Source organism: Vulpes vulpes, chromosome 8 (assembly GCF_048418805.1).
Source record: "Vulpes vulpes isolate BD-2025 chromosome 8, VulVul3, whole genome shotgun sequence".
Lineage (NCBI taxonomy): Eukaryota > Metazoa > Chordata > Mammalia > Carnivora > Canidae > Vulpes > Vulpes vulpes.
Genome location: NC_132787.1, coordinates 76688163 through 76707927, shown reverse-complemented (window position 1 = coordinate 76707927; position 19765 = coordinate 76688163). Strand labels below are relative to the sequence as shown.

The following is a 19765-nucleotide window of genomic DNA, read 5'->3' as shown; positions in this document are numbered from 1 at the left end:
GGAAGTATGTAAAGTGAAAATCCTTTCTTGTTAAATTACTTTTGAAAATGCCTTAAATCTAATGATGTCACAACTGTTGCTATTGTTTCAATGATATAAATATTTTGTGAAATGATCTAAACCACATAAGTACTACATGCGATTTATGCAGCTTTGTCTCAGTGAGAGATGCAATGCACGAATTAAATAATTTTTAATTTTTTAATCATGGGTCAGACTTTACCTCTATCAATCAACTGCTAAAGGCCCTGGGGACTTGCTTGGGGCCCTGCTCCCTTCTCCTGTCCCACAACACAAATGGATGCATCTGACTTGAAGAAATGAAAGTGGCAGCCCAGGTGGCTCAGCGATTTAGCTCTGCCTCCCGTCCAGGGTGTGATCCTGGAGACCCGGGATCAAGTCCCACGTCAGACTCCCTGCATGGAGCCTGCTTCTCCCTCTGCCTGTGTCTCTGCCTTTCTCTCTCTCACTCTGTGTCTCTCATGAATAAATAAATAAAATCTTTAAAAAAAAAAAAAAAAGAAAGGATGATGTAATACTATTAACAGCAGTTGGTTCTCTGAGTCACCTTGAGGCCAAGTATATATACTACACCTACCAAGATATTATTAGATTGTAGGGACATTTAAATTACTATCATGTCAAATAGGTAAAGATGACTAAGAGCACATTTATCATGACGAGCACTCAGCAATGTACAGCACTGCTGAATCACTATATTGTACACCTTAAACTAATATAACACTGTATGTTAATTATACTGGAATTGAAAGAAAAGACTGAATAAAATAAAAATAAATAAATTACTATCACAGACCCACACCCACTGGTTTAATTGTTTATATGACATGAGTTAATCCAAGTTTCTGGAGCTCCCTTTATAAAATATTATCACTCAACAAGTCACCTAATTAGAACCATCAGCCACAAGCTTAAGTATACCCTGACCCTGTAGGACAGAGCTAAAACACTGCTGGAATGTAACTGAACATCTTTTATCACTTTCTACAAACTCTCATCCTTTTCAAGTCTTCATTCTTTAAATGCATTGGAGTTCATTCAAGCTATAAATATAAACAAATATACTTTTATTATAAATGCTATTGACAAAGCAGCACTATATATAAATTAGAACCATTCCCATTCCTCAAGAGATTAAAATTCTATTATATATGAAAACCTCAATTATTTTACTTGTAAATAATTTTTAATAACTTTTTTTAAACTTCTCTTTAACTGATACGTTAGAAGGTTTTCTCTTTCAACTGACATACATTTCGAATATAAGAAATTCCAAGTTCAAATAATATTCCAAGATCTGGGGATGAAGAATTGGATCTGATAAAACAATCACCATCAAGCAAGCAGGGCAAGATGCCAGTAACCTGAAATAAATAAACAATAAAGAAAACTAAGTAACTAATACAAATGGGAGGGAGGTTTCAACTCTACTCATCTGTACATAGTTTATACTTTTCCATTGTAATAATAATCTTTTAAAGGAAACAGAAAGCAGATGGATTGGACCCATCTACACCAATGATTTCAAGTTAAAAAATTTAAGTTTTGTTTTGAGGGAAATACCTTTGCCTCCACTTAGTCTTCCATTAGAGTAATGTGAAAATAGTAGTGTACCTAGGTCCTCAGAGGTTTTATAAAAATAGTTTGCATATAAAACAAGGTATTTATATTAACCATTGTTTTTTTGTAAATAGAGCTAAAATTAAAGACTTTATACACACATTTGCTCAACTTTTCTGAGGCGTGCCTTGTAAATTTTCCTTTCTCTTTTGCTCATTTCTTTTCCTTTCTCTGGATAACCACACCCCTCTGCCTTGCCTATAAAATCCTCCCCAACCCTCCAAGTCTAGTAGTTTCTCTTCTACAAAACCGTCCCTGAGCTTAAGGGCCATAATTAATTTCACCTTCCTCTGTGCTTCCACAGTACTTGGGAGTTCCTCAACCATTACATTCTGCCCTGGTGGTGGATATCAACAGGACCCCCACACCAACAGGGCTATTCTAAGGACTAAATTAGATAATGCCCAGGAGAAGACCTACCACCATGCTGGCACATGGACAGAGCTTCATAAACACAGGCTATTGTTATTATACCTGTCTATGTTTCTTCTCTACCAACATGTAAGTTCCCACAGTGCCTAGGAAGAATTTCACTCCTAGCAGATGCTTAATTTCAGTCAACAAAGGAATAATTTATTTATTCTTCCAGTTTGTCTTCATATCCAGAAAAATTAGAAAGTTCGACCCTAAATGCTTCATGTACATAGAAATGCAACATCAGAACTGTGAAATGTTGTGCCAAAATACAAGCAGTAGGGCATTTAAAAGATCAAACTAGGGATCCCTGGGTGGCGCAGCGGTTTAGCGTCTGCCTTTGACCCAGGGCGCGATCCTGGAGACCCGGGATCGAATCCCACGTCGGGCTCCCGGTGCATGGAGCCTGCTTCTCCCTCTGCCTGTGTCTCTGCCTCTCTCTCTCTCTCTCTCTCTCTCTCTGACTATCATAAATAAATAAAAATTAAAAAAAATATAAAAATAAAAGATCAAACTAGACTTTCAGATGTGCTAAAGCCAAGCATGGGTACATGCAGCACACAAGCCAGGTGGCTGGGTCTCCTCAATGCCCTGTGTCCTCTTCTCAAACCCCTATTGCTTGAAGATCTTCAGATGCAGTAAGAGAAAGGTTAATGGAGGATTTTTAGGGGGCAGTGCCCCAAAGGAATTAGTTATGAGAAGTGAATACTAGAATAACGAAATTTATGAGGCAGGAAGAAAGTAAAGTAAAATAAATATAGACAATATTATAACAAGAACATCAAGATATAAAATCTTCATGTTCACTAACATCTATGTCATAGGGACTCAGTGGTTTGAACCCACCTAACCTCATTCCAGTCTTTTCTTGTTCCAGGCTTGACAGTGCCTGGGTGTAAAGTACCAGCCCCGGGCGTCACCCTTGATTTCATCTGAAGAAAGCACAGCTCTCATTAGCACAGTTGATTTCATTTGTGAAAAACACTTCCTAAATTTATCTTTTTGTTTTCATTTTCATCAGAGGGCATTTCCTAGAATTGAACCCCAAAATCCACTGAATAAGATGATTCATAAGAATTGTAACTCTGATGAGTCAGAAACAAAAGTAATTTTTATCAAAGTCCTCAAAGAACATTAAATCATGTAAAGATCCAAATCTGGCCCCATATATCTTGTGCTTAACATAAATATGTTATTTGAGAGATACACATAGACAGCTTTGCTTTAGAAATTAAACTGCATAACACTTAACAGGTAAAAGATGTTCATGTTTTATTCCATTCCCCTTAGCAGATTCCTTACCTGGGGAGAAAAGGTCCATGTTTTGGGCTTTTTAGATTGCCATGTGGCTCTGACTGTATGAATGTTGCTCAGAACCTGAAATGAGATTTTCTTATATGAGATCATACTGTAGAGAGCTCTCTAAAAACATCACCACTTCTAGGGGTGCCTAGGTGGCTCAGTCGCCTAAGCATCTGACTCTTGATTTGGGCTCAGGTCATGATCTCAGGGTCCTGGAATCAAGGCCTGGGCTTCATGTTTAGTGTGTGTGTGTATGTGTGTGTGTGGTGGTGGTAGTCTGCTTGGGGATTTCTCTCCATCTCTCTCTGCCCCTCCCCCTGCTCCTTCTCTCTAAAATAAATAAAAATTTAAAAAATTATTTTTTATTTTTTAAAGATTTTATCTATTTATTCATGAGAGACACACACACACACACAGACAGAGACAGAGATACAGGCAGAGGGAGAAGCAGGCTCCTCGCAGGGAGCCCGATGTGGGACTTGATCCCGGATACTGGGATCAGGCCCTGAGCCGAAGGCAGATGCTCAACTGCTGAGCCACCCAGGTGGCTGTGTTAAGGAGGAAGACAAATACAGGATAATTTTAGATTTATGAGAACAAGTTATAGCTAAATAGGTATGTTAAAAATTGAAAAGTAACCACTTAAATAACGGAAATATAATCTATAGATTTCAAACCAAAAGTAGAAAAAAACAGAACACAGACAACAATATTTCAACAGATGACAGAAACAGAAAAAAGCAAAAAGATGATAAACAGAAAAGACACCAACACCAATAAAAGAAGTAAGTCCAAATATACGGGTATTATAATAAATGAGGCTCATCTAATATTATTTACTCAATCCAGATATGGACAACACAAAGAAAGTTATAAGCCTATTTTATTTATGAATAGTAATGCAAAAATCCCAAATAAATATTAGTGAACCTAATTCAGCAATGGTTTTCTTTTTAAATAAAATAAAAAGTTTATAATCAAGAAGAGTTTATCCCAGGATGTCTCAATATCAGAAAATCCATTATTGTGGTACACTACATTAACAAATTAAAGGAAAAAAAATCAAATGATCATCTCAATAGATGCAGGAAATGATTTGCTAAAATTCAACATTCACTTGTAAATATGAAAACCTGGAGCAGAAGAGAATTAACCTAAGAAAGGGTACCTATCAACAACTTGTAACAAATATCCTATTGGTGAATTTTCAGATGTATTTACATGTAAATCAAGAAGACTACAAGGCAGTCCTTCTGGTAGTCCCTGGCCAAAACAGTAAGATAGCAAAAGGATATGAAATAAAAATGGGAGAGACAAAACTGTCTTTATTTGCAGGCAATACAAATGTACACATAAAAAGTCTGAGACTCTATAAAAAGTAACACTATATTTTAAAGGTACTAGATATGATAAGCAATTTCAGTAAATTTTAGGGATACATGATCAACTTCCAGATGACAAAAGCTTTCTATGCATCAATCATAACCAATTAGAAAATATAAGAGGAAAAATATTCCAATTCATTATAGCTACCCAAACTAGCTAATTTTCAGGAAATAATAAGGCAGAAGGAAGGTAAATGGAGAAACAAGTTAATGATAATATAAAGAAGTGAACAGAGAAATCTTCCAGAACTGTACTGTCCAATACAGTAACCACTAGACACATGTAACTATTTAAATTTAACTTTAAATCACTTAAATTAAATTAAAAATTTGGGGGTACTTGAGTGGCTCAGTCAGTTAAGTGTCTGCCTTCAGCTCAGGTCATGACTGGGGGGTCCTGGGATCAAGCCACCAGGTCAAGCCCCATGTTGGGCTTGCAGCATTTATTTTTAAATTAATTAGACTCTTTATTATTTTTATTTTTTAAAAGATTTTATTTATTTGAGACAGAGAAAGCAACAGTGAGAGAGAGAGAGAGAGAGAGAGAGAATGTGCACGAGCAGGGGGGTAGGGGTAGAGAGAGAGGGAGAAGCAAGCTCCCCACTGAGCAGGGACATAAGCAGAGACCTAGGCAGAGGGAGAAGCAGATTCCTTGTGGGGAGCCCAATGTGGGACTCAATCCCAGGACCCTGGGATCATGACCCAAGCAGAAAGCAGATACTTAACCAACTGAGCCACACCCAGGCCCCCAATAGACTATTTTTAAAGAGAAGTCTTGGGGCACCTGGGTGGCTCAGTGGTTGAGTGTCTGCCTTGAGCTCAGGTCATGATCTCAGGGTCCTGGGATCAAGTCCTGCATCGGGCTCCTCCCAGGGAGCCTGCTTCTCCCTCTGCCTGTGTCTCTGCCTCTCTCTGTGTGTCTCTCATGAATAAATAAATAAAATATTTAAAAAGAGAGAAAGAGAAGTCTTAAGGTTACAAAAAATATGAGCGCAAAGCAATTATTTTTTATCTTAAAAGTCAAAGTACCTATCACAAACTGGGGAGCTTCAATAGAACTAGGTGATAAGGCCATGGGTGTCTGTTATGTCATGCTTTGCACATTGCTTTGTACTTGAAATAGTTCATATTTTAATATTGCTAATTCCAATAAAAAGAAGATGGGAGTATAAAACAGATGTAAAAGGAAACAAGTAAACAAATTGAAAAATTATAATGGTCTAATTATATAAGAAAGATTTGAAATGTGAGATTTAGGCTTGCCCTCTATTTTCTCTTATTATTGGCAAAACAGATGGGTAATTAGTTGGTGTATTATTTCTTAATGAGTACTTAAGGGTTTTTGATGTATTTTTTAAAAGGGTGAAATATATAATGGTGGTAGTTCTGAAATGTGTCAAACATATCAGACAAGTTAAAAGAAACATACAGTGAACTCCCATATACACATCAACTAGATTCTACCATTAACATTTTACTATACTTGCTTTATCACATATATAATCTATCATCTATCTATCCATCTCTTGATTCATCTTATTTTTTATTTTACTTTTTTTAAGTAGGCTGGGGCCCAATGTAGGTGGCACCTACCTTCCATTGACAGGATGGTGTCAGAGGCCTGCTAAAATGGAAGTTAAAATAAGATCCAGAAATTCTTAACACCCAAAATGTCTAAGATACAATATTGTCTAAGATACAATAAAAAACCACTCATCATACTATGAATCAGGAAAATCTCAAAGTGAATGAGAAGACAATCAACAGACACTAACACTGAGATGACACAAATGTTGGAATTACCTGACAAGCATTTTATTTATTTTTATTTTTATTTTTTAAATTTTTTTAATGGTACCTGACAAGCATTTTAAAGTGGACTTCTAAAAATACTTTAGTAAGCCAACTACAGACATGTCTGAAACAAATTTAAAATACAGAAAGAGGGATCCCTGGGTGGCGCAGTGGTTTGGCGCTTGCCTTTGGCCCAGGGCGCGATCCTGGAGACCCGGGATCGAATCCCACATCAGGCTCCCGGTGCATGGAGCCTGCTTCTCCCTCTGCCTATGTCTCTGCCTCTCTCTCTCTCTGTGACTATCATAAATAAATAAAAATTAAAAATAAAATAAAATACAGAAAGAAATACAAAGTCTCAAGAAAGAAATAAGGAAATCTCAACAAAGAAATAGAAGATAAAAATGAAGAACCTAGTGGAAATCATAGAATTGAAAAATACAATAATCATAATAAAAAACACACATGTGCACAAACACAACTCATTGGACAGACTCAAATGCTGAATAAGAAAGACAGAAAAGAATCAGTGAGCCTGAAGATAGGAAAATAGAAATTATGCACTCTGAACAACTAAGATAAAATCGATGGAAAAAAATAATCAGGGCTTCAGGAACTGGTGGGATTACAACAAAAGATCTCAAGTTCATGTCATCAGAGTCCCAGAAAAGAGTCTGGAGCTAGAAAAGTATTCAAGAGAATAATGCCTAAAATATCCCCAAATTTGGCAAAGGACACAAATCTACAGTTTAATAAGCTGAGCAAATCTTAAACAGGATAAACCCAAGGATTCCATGCCCAAGTACAAAAATTAAACACATATATTTTGAAAGCAGTGAAGAAATAACACCTAGATTAATCAATAAGAGGCCACTAATTGTAGTGACAGTGGATTTCTCATCAGAAACCACAGAAGGAAGTGAAACAATATTTCTCAAATGCTAAAAACAAAAAAACAAAAACAAAGTGCCAAACCAAAATTCCATACCTATTGAAAATATTCTTCAGGAGTGAAGGGGAAACAGACATCCTTGGATAAAGAAAAATTAAGAGAATTTGTAGCCAACAGGAAGAATGGTTAAAGGGAATTCTTTAAACAGAAAGGATATGTTAAGAAAGAATCTTTGAACACCAGGAATGAAGAACAATGAAAAGAGTAAAAGTAAGAGTAAATACAACAGATTTTCTCTTGAGGTTTATAAATTATGCTTGATTGTTTTTTTTTTTAATTACGCTTGATTGTTGAAGTAAATATAAGACTGTGTTTTGATGTGGTTCTCAGTAATATAGAGTTTTAACAATAAAGCTTTTTATTTGTAATTAGGGAAGCACTATTAGGTAAATAGCAATGAGTATTTGTGTACCTATTAAGTATCTTCTAAAACTTGTCAGCTGGAAATCCAACATAAGTTAGTTACATAAGTTCACTTCTATTATTTTTTTTTAATTTTATTTATTTATTCATGAGAGACACAGAGAGAGGCAGAGACATAGGCAGAGGGAGGAGAAGCAGGCTCCATGGAGGAGCCTGATGTGGGACTCGATCCTGGAACTCTAGGATCACAACCTGAGTCAAAGGCAGACACTCAACCACTTGAGCTACCCAGGTGTCCCCACTTCTATTATTTTTAAATGAATCACTTCTATTATTCCGATATGTTATTTAAATAAAATCCAATCTTTAGGTTCTCATATATGAGAATAGGGAGAGGTAAAGTATCAAATCAGATCTGAGCAAAGAAGGCAATTCATCTTTTCTTGGTCACCGATGACACCTACTGGCTTATTAATAGTGGTGGCTTTGTGCAGGGTATGTAGAAATGAGGGAGGATTACAGAAACAAAGTACAGAAAGAAAGAAAGGCATTGGGAGCTAGAAGTATACCCAGCACGAGCTAAGCTAAACCCACAAATTCCTCCAAATCTGATCAGCTCTCAAAGCTCCCTATCTCATTGAATGTCACTGCCATCCATCCAGATAGATGTCATGTTTGACACCCCACTCTTCCTCACCCACCATTTCCAAGGCATTACTAAATTGTGGTTTTTACAATCTAAATATCCCTTTGGCCATAGTTCTCATATCCATCTCCACTTCCCTAGTTTAAGTTCTTAGCCTCATATCTCATCTAGCCACACTTAACATGTTTTACTATGTTCTAAGTGTTTTACTGATTATATTAACTCATTTCATCCTCACACAGACCCTAAGAGATGTGTGCCAGATAAGAAAGGGGAAAGAGAGCAAGGCCAAGTAATTTGGTCAGTGTCTTACATCAAGCTGGTGTAACTAGGGTTAATCTGGGACAAATGGCTCCAGATTTTGTTTTTTTGGAGGTGATGCTTGCTGCCCTTTGACTACCACACTGTCACAGCCTCTAAATGGTCGACTCATGTCCCTTCTGGTCGGTCCCCTTCTAATTCATCTCCAAAGAAGAGTCAGAGATATTCCTAAAGCAGAAATCTAAACTATTATCACTTCCTCCAAAGACTTGCCCTGTTTTTAGGATGAAGACAAAACTCCCTTACATCATGGTGTATCTAGTGTTTTACACTATACTCCTTCCTGACGTCTCCTATTTCATTCCATCCTACACTCCCTCTTGTTCTCTCACTTGGCCACACTGGCCTTCCCCAAGTCCTTTCCCTCTAAGCCCCTTGCCTGTTTTGCTCCTTTGGCCAGGTTTACACTTCCCGTTTCCCTTCACCCTCTTAAGGCCTATTCATCCATAGATCTCAACCCAAGCATCACCTTCTCAGGAGGGAGCTTAGACTGTCAATCTGAAAGTTCTTTTTTAATGTACGTAGTGCTGTAAATTTCCCTCTCAGTCATCCTTTATTAACAACCTACAAATTATATGACACATTTTCATTTTTTGTTTAGTTCTAATTATTTTCTAATTTCCCTTGAAACTGTCTTTTAATCCATTAATTTCTAAGTATTTAAGGATTTTTTCAGTTATCTTTCTGTGACTGATTTCTAATTCAATTCTACATAATCAAAGACCATTCATTGTATCACTTCAATTCTTTTAATTTGTTCAGGGTAATCTCTCTTGATAAATGTTCCATATGCACTTGAAAGAATGAGTATTTTATTATTTTTAGGTGAACTGTTGCACAAATTTCTATTAGATCCAGTTTGTAGATGGTGTTAATTCCCTTATATACTTACTAATTTTCTGTCTGCTTGTCCCACAGATCACTGAGAGAGAAGTTAAGGTTTTCAACTATAACTATGGCTTTGCTTGTTTCTCCTTTCATCTCTCTTTTTTAAAAAAGATTTTATTTATTCACAAGAGACAGAGACAGAGACAGAGAGAGAAAGGCAGAGACATAGGCAAAGGAAGAAGCAGGCCCCATGCAGGAAGCCCAATGTGGGACTCAATCCCAGGACTCAGGGATTGTGCCCTGAGCCAAAGTCAGATGCTCAACCTCTGAGCCACCCAGGTATACCAATTCTTGGTAATCTTCCTTGTTCTGAATATTACTATATTTTGAATGGTCTACCTTTTTCATCCTTCTACTTTTAACCTGCCTATATTTATTATACTTACGGAGGGTTTCTTATACATAACATATGGTTGGATCCCTCTCACTGTGGTTTTAACTTGTATTTCCCTGAGGACTTCTTATATGTTATATATATCTTTTTGTGTCTCTTAGTTTTTCGTATATTTAAGTGTCTGTTCAAGTCATGTCAATTTAAAAAATTGAGTTATCTTTTTATTTCTTGGACATCCTTGATTTGTCACTGATTTTAGGGGGAAAGCATTCAAAATTTCACCACAAGGTGTGATGATGTCAGCTTTAGTTTTCTCTTGTTGCCTTTTACCAATTTGAGGACATTCCCTTCTGTTCCTAGTTTGTTAAGAATTTTTAAAAAATCATGAATGGGTGTTGAAATTTGTCAAATGCCTTTTCTATATCTCGAGATGATTACATGACTTTTCTACTTTAGTTCTGTTAATACGGCAAATTACGATGATCTATTTTCAAGTGTTAATTCAATGTTGGTTACACAGGTGTAAACAATTGAATTCTTGGAACAAACTCCAATTAGGAGGTTTTTTTAAATATATTGCAAGATTCAATTTGCTAATATTTTGTTTATAATTTTAGTGTCAATATTCATGAAGGAAACTGGTCTTAAAATTTTTCTTTCTTGTGATGTCTTGTCATATTTTGGTATCATGTTTTTCCTGGTCTTATAAAATGAGTTGGGAAGCATTTTCTTTTTATCTGTTCTTTGGAAGAGTTTATGTACTATTGTTGTTATTTCTTGCTTAAATGTTTGGAGAAATCCACTAGTGAAACCATCTGGGCCTAGAGTTTTCTTTGTTGGAAGATATTTAATTACATTTTCAATTTTTTAAACAGAGGTTATAACTTTTCTATTTCTTCTTATGTCAGTTTTGGTAAATGACAGTTTCAAGGAATTTATCTATCTATGTTGTCAAATTTATTGGCATAAGGATATTTATGATATCTCTTTATCATCTTTTTAATGTCTGTAGATCTGTGGTGAGGTCTCCATTTTCACATCAGATATTGATTGTTCATTATCTTTTTCTTTCTTTTTAAAATTTCCTTATCAGTGATTATGAGGCATTTTTCAATTTTACTAACCTTCCCAAAGAATAAACTTTTGCCTTTTAAAAATTTCTCTCTTGTTCATCTGTTTTATATATCTTTAAATTCTACTCTTTTTTGGCATTTTTAATTTGGTTTGTTTTATTTAAGTTTTTTTTTCATTAAATTTCACTCTTATCTCTAATATTTCCACCATTCTACTTCCTTCTGGTTTAAGTTGTTATTCCTTTTCCAGTCTCTTGAGTTGGTAGCTTAGAGTTGGTAGCTCACTGATTTTAAATCTCTTTTCTTGTCTAGTTTATGCAGTTAAAACTACAAATTTCTAGCTAAGCACTGTATTTAAGCTGTATCTCACAAGCAAATCAATTAATTTTTTAAGCGTCATTTAGATTCTTTGCTTGGTATTGTGTAAAAAATATCCTCTTAGGAGTCAGGGAATAGTAAAATGGAAAAGGACAAAAAAAAAAAAACTTTGTAAGGTGATGGTAATGCTCTATATCTTGATTTGGGTATATGTTATATAGGTATGCAATACTCTGTACACTCAAAACCTTAACTATATATAATACTAGAAGATAGGCATCAGTACCTTTTTTGTAAGTGAGAAATCTAAGGCTTCAGAGTAGTTAATTGGGATACATTTACCAGTATCATGCACTTAGCAACTGAAAGAGCCAGGAATTAAGCCTATGTCATCAGAACCCTTATGGTTTGCATTCTACCACATATTATTTTATAAGTATACACATACATACAAAGAGAGAGAGAAATTGAGAGAGTGAGAGAAGGAGAAACAGACATACCCCATGCAGTACATGTTTACTATGTGGCTTTAACAAAACATTTCTCCAGACTGATGTGAACTGATTTACTCCTCAGTAAGCTCACCTTGTTACCATCAAATAGACACAGGCGTACATGTCTACTGAGAACCTGGATGCTCGTTCCTGGAAGAGGAATCATTTTACAGCTCCAGAGAGTCAGAATGAATGAAACACGACTTGGTCTTGATCTAATCTAAGAGAGAAATTAGTTAGAAAAAAGGTTTATTTTATGGCTTATAAGACAAATTTACTTTCAAAGCATCTTTTATAAATACTTAAAATGTATGCAGAATAAAAAAGGATGAAAATTATATAGTAATGTACACAAAAAAGTTTCAATAGTCTGCACAACTTAAATAAAAACCTTACATAAATTTTTCAGAAATCTTTATATTTGAAATATTTGCATTTTGGGGGTAAATACATAAAAATCATAAAGAAAAAAGTCAGTATAGTCAGGTAAAATGGATGACTCAACTATGGAAACACTGCGTTCCAGGTTCATTCTTAGAGCTCATTCTTATACAATGTGGGTAAGTGTAGAAGGTCACCACAGCATAATAACCAATGACACCTGGCATTACTATTATCCAGCTGGATCCTCTTTGTTTTAATTCTAAGCATTTACCTAAACTGCTCCTTGGCTTCTTACATAGATGTATACACTTTTAAGACTTTATTCATTCATGAGAGACAGAGAGAGAGAGAGAGAGGTAGAGACACAAGCAGAGGGAGAAGCAGTCTCCATGCAGGGAGCCTGATGTGGGACTTCATCCCAGGTCCCCGGGATCACCCCAAGCCGAAAGCAGACACTCAACTGCTGATCCACCCAGGCATCCCTCTCACAGATACATTGATAGAGAATGCATTGACCATTGGATAGGGTTTTTCAGTTCTAATTCACAAGTATAGTTTCTGAACTATATAAAGTACAATAAAGTGGCACTCAGGTTTCTTATCGAAAAATATCTTCAACTTTTTTTTTAAAGATTTTATTAATTTACTTATGAGAGACACAGACAGAGGAGAAGTAGGCTCAATGCAGGAAGCCTGATGTGGGACTCAAACCCAGGACTCCAGGATCATGCCCTGGGCCGAAGGCAGGCATCCCTGAAAAATATCTTCAACTCTTAACATTATGCTTTATGGTCATGAGCCTTTTCATTTAAAGACTTTATATCACTGAAAAAATAAGACAATATCTAACAGCTTGTCACATTTTTAATTTAAGAAATGAGAGCTAGGGGCACCTGGGTGGCTCAGTGGTTGAACATCTGCCTTTAGCTCAGGTCATGATCTCAGGGTCTTGGGATCGAGTCCACATTAGGCTCTTCGCAGGGAGCCTGATTCTCCCTCTGCCTATGTCTCTGCCACTTTCTCTGTGTCTCTCAAATAAATAAAATCTTAAAAAAAAAAAAAAAAGAAATGAGAGCTAAATATTTAGTTCTCTGGGTACAAATTCATAAAATTGAATGCCATTTATTCAAGTACTAGTACACTAAGCAGACCAAATACAACATTTTTACTGACTTGTAATAAAAGATACTTCACAGTAAGAAGGTCCCAGGGAATGTTCAGGTTGAGAGGGGAAAATTTTATACCACCTCTCCCCACAATACCTGACCACACTGGTCCTCTTATTCTTCCCTTGAGACTCTGACAGAAAAAGGGAGAAAAGGCAGGAGGTAAACAGGAAGGGAAGTGATGTGCTCTAATGTGGTTCATATCTGCTTAAAAGGAGGAGAGTAGAATTAAATATCAAGAGTATTTCCTACTTCAAGTACTCGGGATACCAGGAATCTTTTACTCTAAGCTCCTTTGAAAAAAACTATAATCATAAAAGACTTCCAACTTCCTCATTCCTACCTAATAAAAAAAAGTTACTACTACTACTATTGATATCAGCTAACATTTACTGAGTTATTATGTGCCAGACACTGTTCTAAGCCCTCCACACACGATGTAATTTGTCACAATAACTCTATGTTAGTATTATTATCATTTCCTTTTTTATAGATGCAAAGAATGAGTATGAGAGATACCTAGTATTACTTCCTTTGTAACAATGGGAGAAGAAAGCAACAGTTTCATTGTCTTAGCATTTCATTGTCTTAGCAATGAAACTATCACTGAGTGTTTAAAATACAGAAATAATTTTTTAATTTTCTAGAATACATTAATCAATTTACAAGTTATTTGTATCCTTACAACCATAACAAAATCTGGAAAGGTATAATTTTACTGATAACAACCATACTCACAGTGCCGGTTTTAGCATCCCACATTAGATCTCTGAAGGCTAGTTGTGAAGGAGTGAGCTCTGGTTGTAAGAAGTAACTTGCTCGAAACTGATTCCCTGAAAAAATAATTTTTCTTTTATTTTCTTACAAAGAAAGGAATGAAATCCAAAGCCAAAAATGTATGATGTTATGCGACAAATTTAGGAAACAGGCATCCAAAATGTCAAGTTCCTTACCAAGAACTTGCTTTCTAAGACAGATATGCCAATGGAGATTTATTTACCCATAAGAACAACAGTAGAAAAAGGAAAGATAGAAGCACATAGAGCTGATCTTAAAGCAGCTTTAAGAAAGATCTTAAAGACTTTAAGCCAATAATGTGCCCTGTGATGAAGATGATCCATTCAAACATTATTATGAAATGCAGAAAATGTGTAAACACTTTTTAGAAAAATACATAATTATTAATTTCACTTCTTGACACAAAACCATTGTTACACTGTTTCCCAATACTTTAGTTATGAAGAATGCTGATCATAAAATCACTTATTCATTTGAGAAATCTTTTCTGAGTTCCCACTATGTGCAAGGTACTCTGCTAGGACCTGCAAATACACAGGTGAATCAGAGAAATACAGCCCCTGCCCTCATTAGTTTACAGTTGAGTAGGGGAAATAATTTCAAAAAATAAGTAGATGAGAGAATAAAATAATTATAAACTAACTTATATCCATAGAGGGTGCTGAAATGGAAGGGTGTATGGGGAAACTACATTACTCAAAGAAGGCATCTCTGGGTAGATGGAAACTTCTGGGATGCAAAGGATGAGAAGGAGCTGGGCATTCAGGGAAGGCTGGGAAGGCTCTTCTCAGCCTTCCAAGCAAAGGAACCTCAAAGCAGCCCTTACAACAGACGATTCAACAACTCAGGATATACAGGAGATCCTCCTCTAACATCATTTCTCTGTAACAAGCTCATGACAAATGTTGTTAAGTACGGAGAAATCAAGAATGAATAAGAAAACAGAAATGCAAATGGATAATAATTTTTCAGAAGTCTTTCTGTGAAGAAAAGGAGAGAAAGGGAGGCTTTGGAAGTGGGGGCGGGCTGAAGATACACGAAAAGGCTCATATTTTAAAAAGTCATATTTTTGAAATAAAGCAGAGGGTCCAGGGGCGCCTGGGTGACTTAGTTCAATAAACGTCTGCCTTCAGCTCAGGTCATGATCCCGGAGTCCTGGGATCAAGACTGGCATCAAGCGCCCTGCGAGTGAGGCGGGGAGCCTGCTTCTCCCTCTCCCTCTGCTTGCCACTCCACCTGCTTGTGCTCTCTCTCTGTCAAATAAATAAATAAATCTTAAAAAAAAAAAAAAAGGTAAAGGGGCTAGAAGCCAGAGCACAGGTAAACAGACTGGCATCTAACAGGATCAGGGTCCTTCCTCCACTGTCATAAGAAGGATGAAGAAATAGGGATCCCTGGGTGGCGCAGAGGTTTGGCGCCTGCCTTTGGCCCAGGGCGTGATCCTGGAGACCCAGGATCGAATCCCACGTTGGGCTCCTGGTGCATGGAGCCTGCTTCTCCCTCTGCCTGTGTCTCTGCCTCTCTCTCTCTCTGTGTGACTATCATAAATAAATAAAAATTTTTTAAAAAAAGAAGGATGAAGAAATAGATGAGTACCAAAGAGATGTGATATTTAACATCTTTTTAAACAACTTGTTTTGGCTAAAACAATAAAAGTAGACATAAAACCTGACTGCTTAACTACAAGTATGTGGTGGCTCACAGAAACTATTACCTTCCTCCAGAAGCTGGAAGAGTGTGGAAGGCCTGAATCCTGCAGGAATAGCTCCCATTGTGGTTAACACATCAACAGTGTTTATCTGCTGAAGATAGTAAAGGATAAAATGGAGTTGTTTGTTTTCATTCATGCTATCTCCATAATATTTTCTCTTATTGCTATAGCAACTACAACCCAAAAAAGGGAAACATGAACATCAGACTTCAGTGGGCAAATACACAATTTAACCCCAAATTCCCAAGGATGCCATCCATCACTGAATTCTAGGCTCTTCCAAGGACACAGCCCCCTTCAGAGTCCAGTGGGCAGAGCTCTGTGTTCCAGACCAGGAGCTTCCTGCACATCTTTCATTAAAATGTCCCTATTCCTGTCCCGCTCTACATGCACTGCCATGTAACCATTAAGTTAACATCATAAACTGATACACACTGAAGAACTCATGACTTTTTTGTATGTGTGTACATACACACACACACACGAGCATGTCCATGTTAGCAGTAAGTAGGGTAAAAGGTCAGAAAGGGTATTTACTAAACAATGAGCGGTGATTATTTTTGGGAGGGAAGGAGTGGATTTTCATATTGTTATATAACTTTTTTATATGATAGGAATATGGATAATTTCTTACTTTTTTGAGCTTTTTGGAATTTTTCATATTAACTGAAATTTAACATCAGTCTTTACCCAAATGGTAGAAAATTCAGGCAGAATCAATAAGAGATAGTTGTAAGCCCTACAAAAGCCCTACTCTTCATATAGAAAAGGCCTAAGGTGGGCAGCCCGGATGGCTCAGCGGTTTAGAGCCGCCTTCAGCCCAGGGTGTGATCCTGGAGACCCGGGATCGAGTCCCACGTCGGGCTCCCTGCATGGAGTCTGCTTCTCCCTCTGCCTGTCTCTGCCTCCCTCTCTCTCTGTGTCTCTCATGAATAAATAAAAATAAAATCTTAAAAAAAAGGCCTAAGGAGAAATATTACTTGGAGCATAGGCTTATTAAACCAGAACCATATATTTTATGCTCTGTACCTCCCATGCCCTGTACCCTGATTAAGATCCGAAGCTATCTTCCAAAGTCTGTTTGGAATCTGTACTCTATCAGAACTATTAGGTAACAAAACATGACATCTTTAACAGAACAGGTGATACCAACCTCTGAGATAGCTTTTTGGACAGCGCTCCAGTGAGAATCAGTTCTGGGGGGCAAAACAGCAAGGTGAGTGCACAGATAGCTCATGCCTATTTACTCATTTTGGGAGTGTCCTTAATAAAAGAACAGAGTACTTAATTGTTAATAAGTTATAAAAACTTAGAAGTCCCTAAATGAAACCAAGATAGAATAAGATCATGCACTAAAAATAATCATGAAATTAAAGTAGTACTGATCTTTAAGCAAACAGTAACATGAAAAGCACTGTTCTCAAATTGCCAAGTTGCCTCTGTTTCAAGAAATTCTGGAATTATTTACAATAGGAAAAATAAAGAGTTTTCTTAAACTCACTGTGCTGTCCTCTCACACCTTTTACCTTTGTTTAACTTCTTCCCCTCCTGCTGTTTGGTCTCCCACTTCTACATCTTCTTCACTGTCTTCTTCTTCACTTGTGTCTTGACCTTCTTCTTTATTATAGGGCTGAAAATTATTGAAATATGAAATGCTTTTTACCTAATGCAAAAATCAACCAATAAAAATACTTTCAGGAAGGCTCAACTATAGATGGGAATGTATACAATGGGTATATCAAAAATCAGTGGGAAAAAGATTCCAACACATTGTTGATAACTTCACTATTTGCAAAGATTACAATGATAGAGGTAGAGAGTAAGTTTAATCAAAATAAATTCCAGATGGAATTTATTCCAATGAATAAAAAAGAAGATAGAAATAAAAGAACTATAAGTGTTAGAAGAAAATAATGTTGAGATGGGGAAGTCCTTTCCAATTGTAATATCCAAACCAAAAATCATAAATGGAAACACTGACAGACTTAGCAACATAAAAAAATAACCATGTCTAAAAGTCAACAAAGAAGATATCTGTCACAGATTTTTAAGAGTTAATACCTTTATTCTGAAAATCTTATAATACTCTTATAAATCAATACATTTTAAAAAATCTCTTTAAAAATGGTCAAAAAACTGAAAAAAAGCAATTTACAAAGATGTGGAAATGGTCATAAAGTGTATGAAATGATGTTTAATCTTATTAGCAGTACAATGAATATAAATCAAAACAACAATGAGCCTCTTTTGGCCTACCACACTGGCAAAAAGATTGGTGGCAGCCATCTCTGGCACATAGTATGGGGAAACAAGTATTCTCACATGCTGGGGGTGGGAGTACATATAAATATAACTTCTCTGAAAGGCAAAATAGCAAACTAAATCAAAATATAAAGGTATAAATCTTTTGAACTAGCAACGAGCACCTAGGAGTTTATCTGAGGGGAATAAATCAGACAAATCTACAAAGATGTCTGTGTGGAATGATCACAACACAGGTTGCTGATTGTCTACCACTTAACCTCGACCACTTCTTTTCTAACAGAATTTCTGATTTTAGCAATGAGCTAGCTAAAAGTCTACATTTTCCAAACCCTCCTTACAGCTGCATGTTACCAGGAGACTCAATTCTGATCAAGGTGATACCACCAGAAGTTCTTTGTGTAAATTCCAGAAAACCATCTTAAAAAGGTAGCAGCTCATGCCTTTAGACATCTTATTCCCCTTCTTTTGCTTCTTGAAATCATTAGAAGATCTAGCAACCAACGTACACTAAAGAGATAGCCCTTGGGAAAAAAAAAGAGAGAGAGAGAGAGATAGCCCTTGGAAGATCTTACTCCCACTTTAGTATAGAGTAAAATATTAGATGGGGCCTTCACCACTGCCTCCCCCTACACTTACTCCATGCACAAGAGAAATATGCATCTACCTTATTTAAGCCACTATTTGGGGGGACCTTTTGTATCTCTTAGTAGAAGCTAACTATAGCTCCATGCAACATAATTTATAGTTCTTATAGGTTGGAAACAACATGTCCATCTACATGAAATTGGAATACTACTATGCTACCATTGAAAAGGATGATTTAAACCTGAACTGTGGGGGATCCCTGGGTGGCGCACCGGTTTGGCGCCTGCCTTTGGCCCAGGGCACAATCCTGGAGACCCAGGATCAAGTCCCACATCGGGCTCCGGGTGCATGGAGCCTGCTTCTCCCTCTGCCTGTGTCTCTGCCTCTCTCTCTCTCTCTCTGTGTGACTATCATAAATAAATAAAGAAAAAAAAAAAACCTGAACTGTGCAATATGGCAGCCATTTGCCATGTGTGGCTTATTGCTACTTGAAGTGTGATTAGTTCAAACTGAGATGTGCTATTTAGGTGTAGAGTACACACTGGAATTTGAAGAATTGGTTAAAAAAAAAGAAAAATTTTAAAAATATTAATAGATTGAAATGATAGTATTTTGATATAAGTAATATAGATTATTAAAAATAATGTCACCTGTTTTTATCCTTTTTTAAAAATGCATGTGGTAAAATAAAAAATATATATATTTATTTATATTTATATATATATTATCTTTATTCCCAGTTCTTGGCAAGAGTTCCTAAAACTTTTGGAATTTACTGAGTGATAGGAGTGTCTTTTTTTTTTTTTTTTAGTATTTTATTTATTTATTCATGAGAGAAACAGAGAGAGAGAATCAGAGACATAGGCAGAGGGAGAAGCAGGTTCCATACAAGGAGCTTGATGTGGGCCTTGACCCAGGATCTGAGGATCAT

The 19765-nt window shown here is 36.4% G+C and overlaps 1 protein-coding gene across 3 annotated transcripts in view; it reads right to left on the bottom strand.

Annotated features, from left to right (window-relative positions):
• NPHP1 (nephrocystin 1) overlaps positions 1-19765 on the bottom strand; it is a 59690-nt gene that overhangs the window by 24000 nt on the left and 15925 nt on the right. For 2 of the 3 annotated variants that reach the window (XM_025994342.2, XM_072767164.1), the window contains 7 exons: positions 17511-17614; positions 17138-17180; positions 15988-16075; positions 14214-14308; positions 12017-12145; positions 3358-3432; positions 1275-1385 (listed from right to left, as the gene is read on the bottom strand). In XM_025994342.2, coding sequence (XP_025850127.1) covers positions 1275-1385; positions 3358-3432; positions 12017-12145; positions 14214-14308; positions 15988-16075; positions 17138-17180; positions 17511-17614 — 645 coding nt within the window. The remainder of the gene's footprint in view (positions 1-1274; positions 1386-3357; positions 3433-12016; positions 12146-14213; positions 14309-15987; positions 16076-17137; positions 17181-17510; positions 17615-19765) is intronic. The other variant, XM_025994344.2, reaches the window with a different exon arrangement.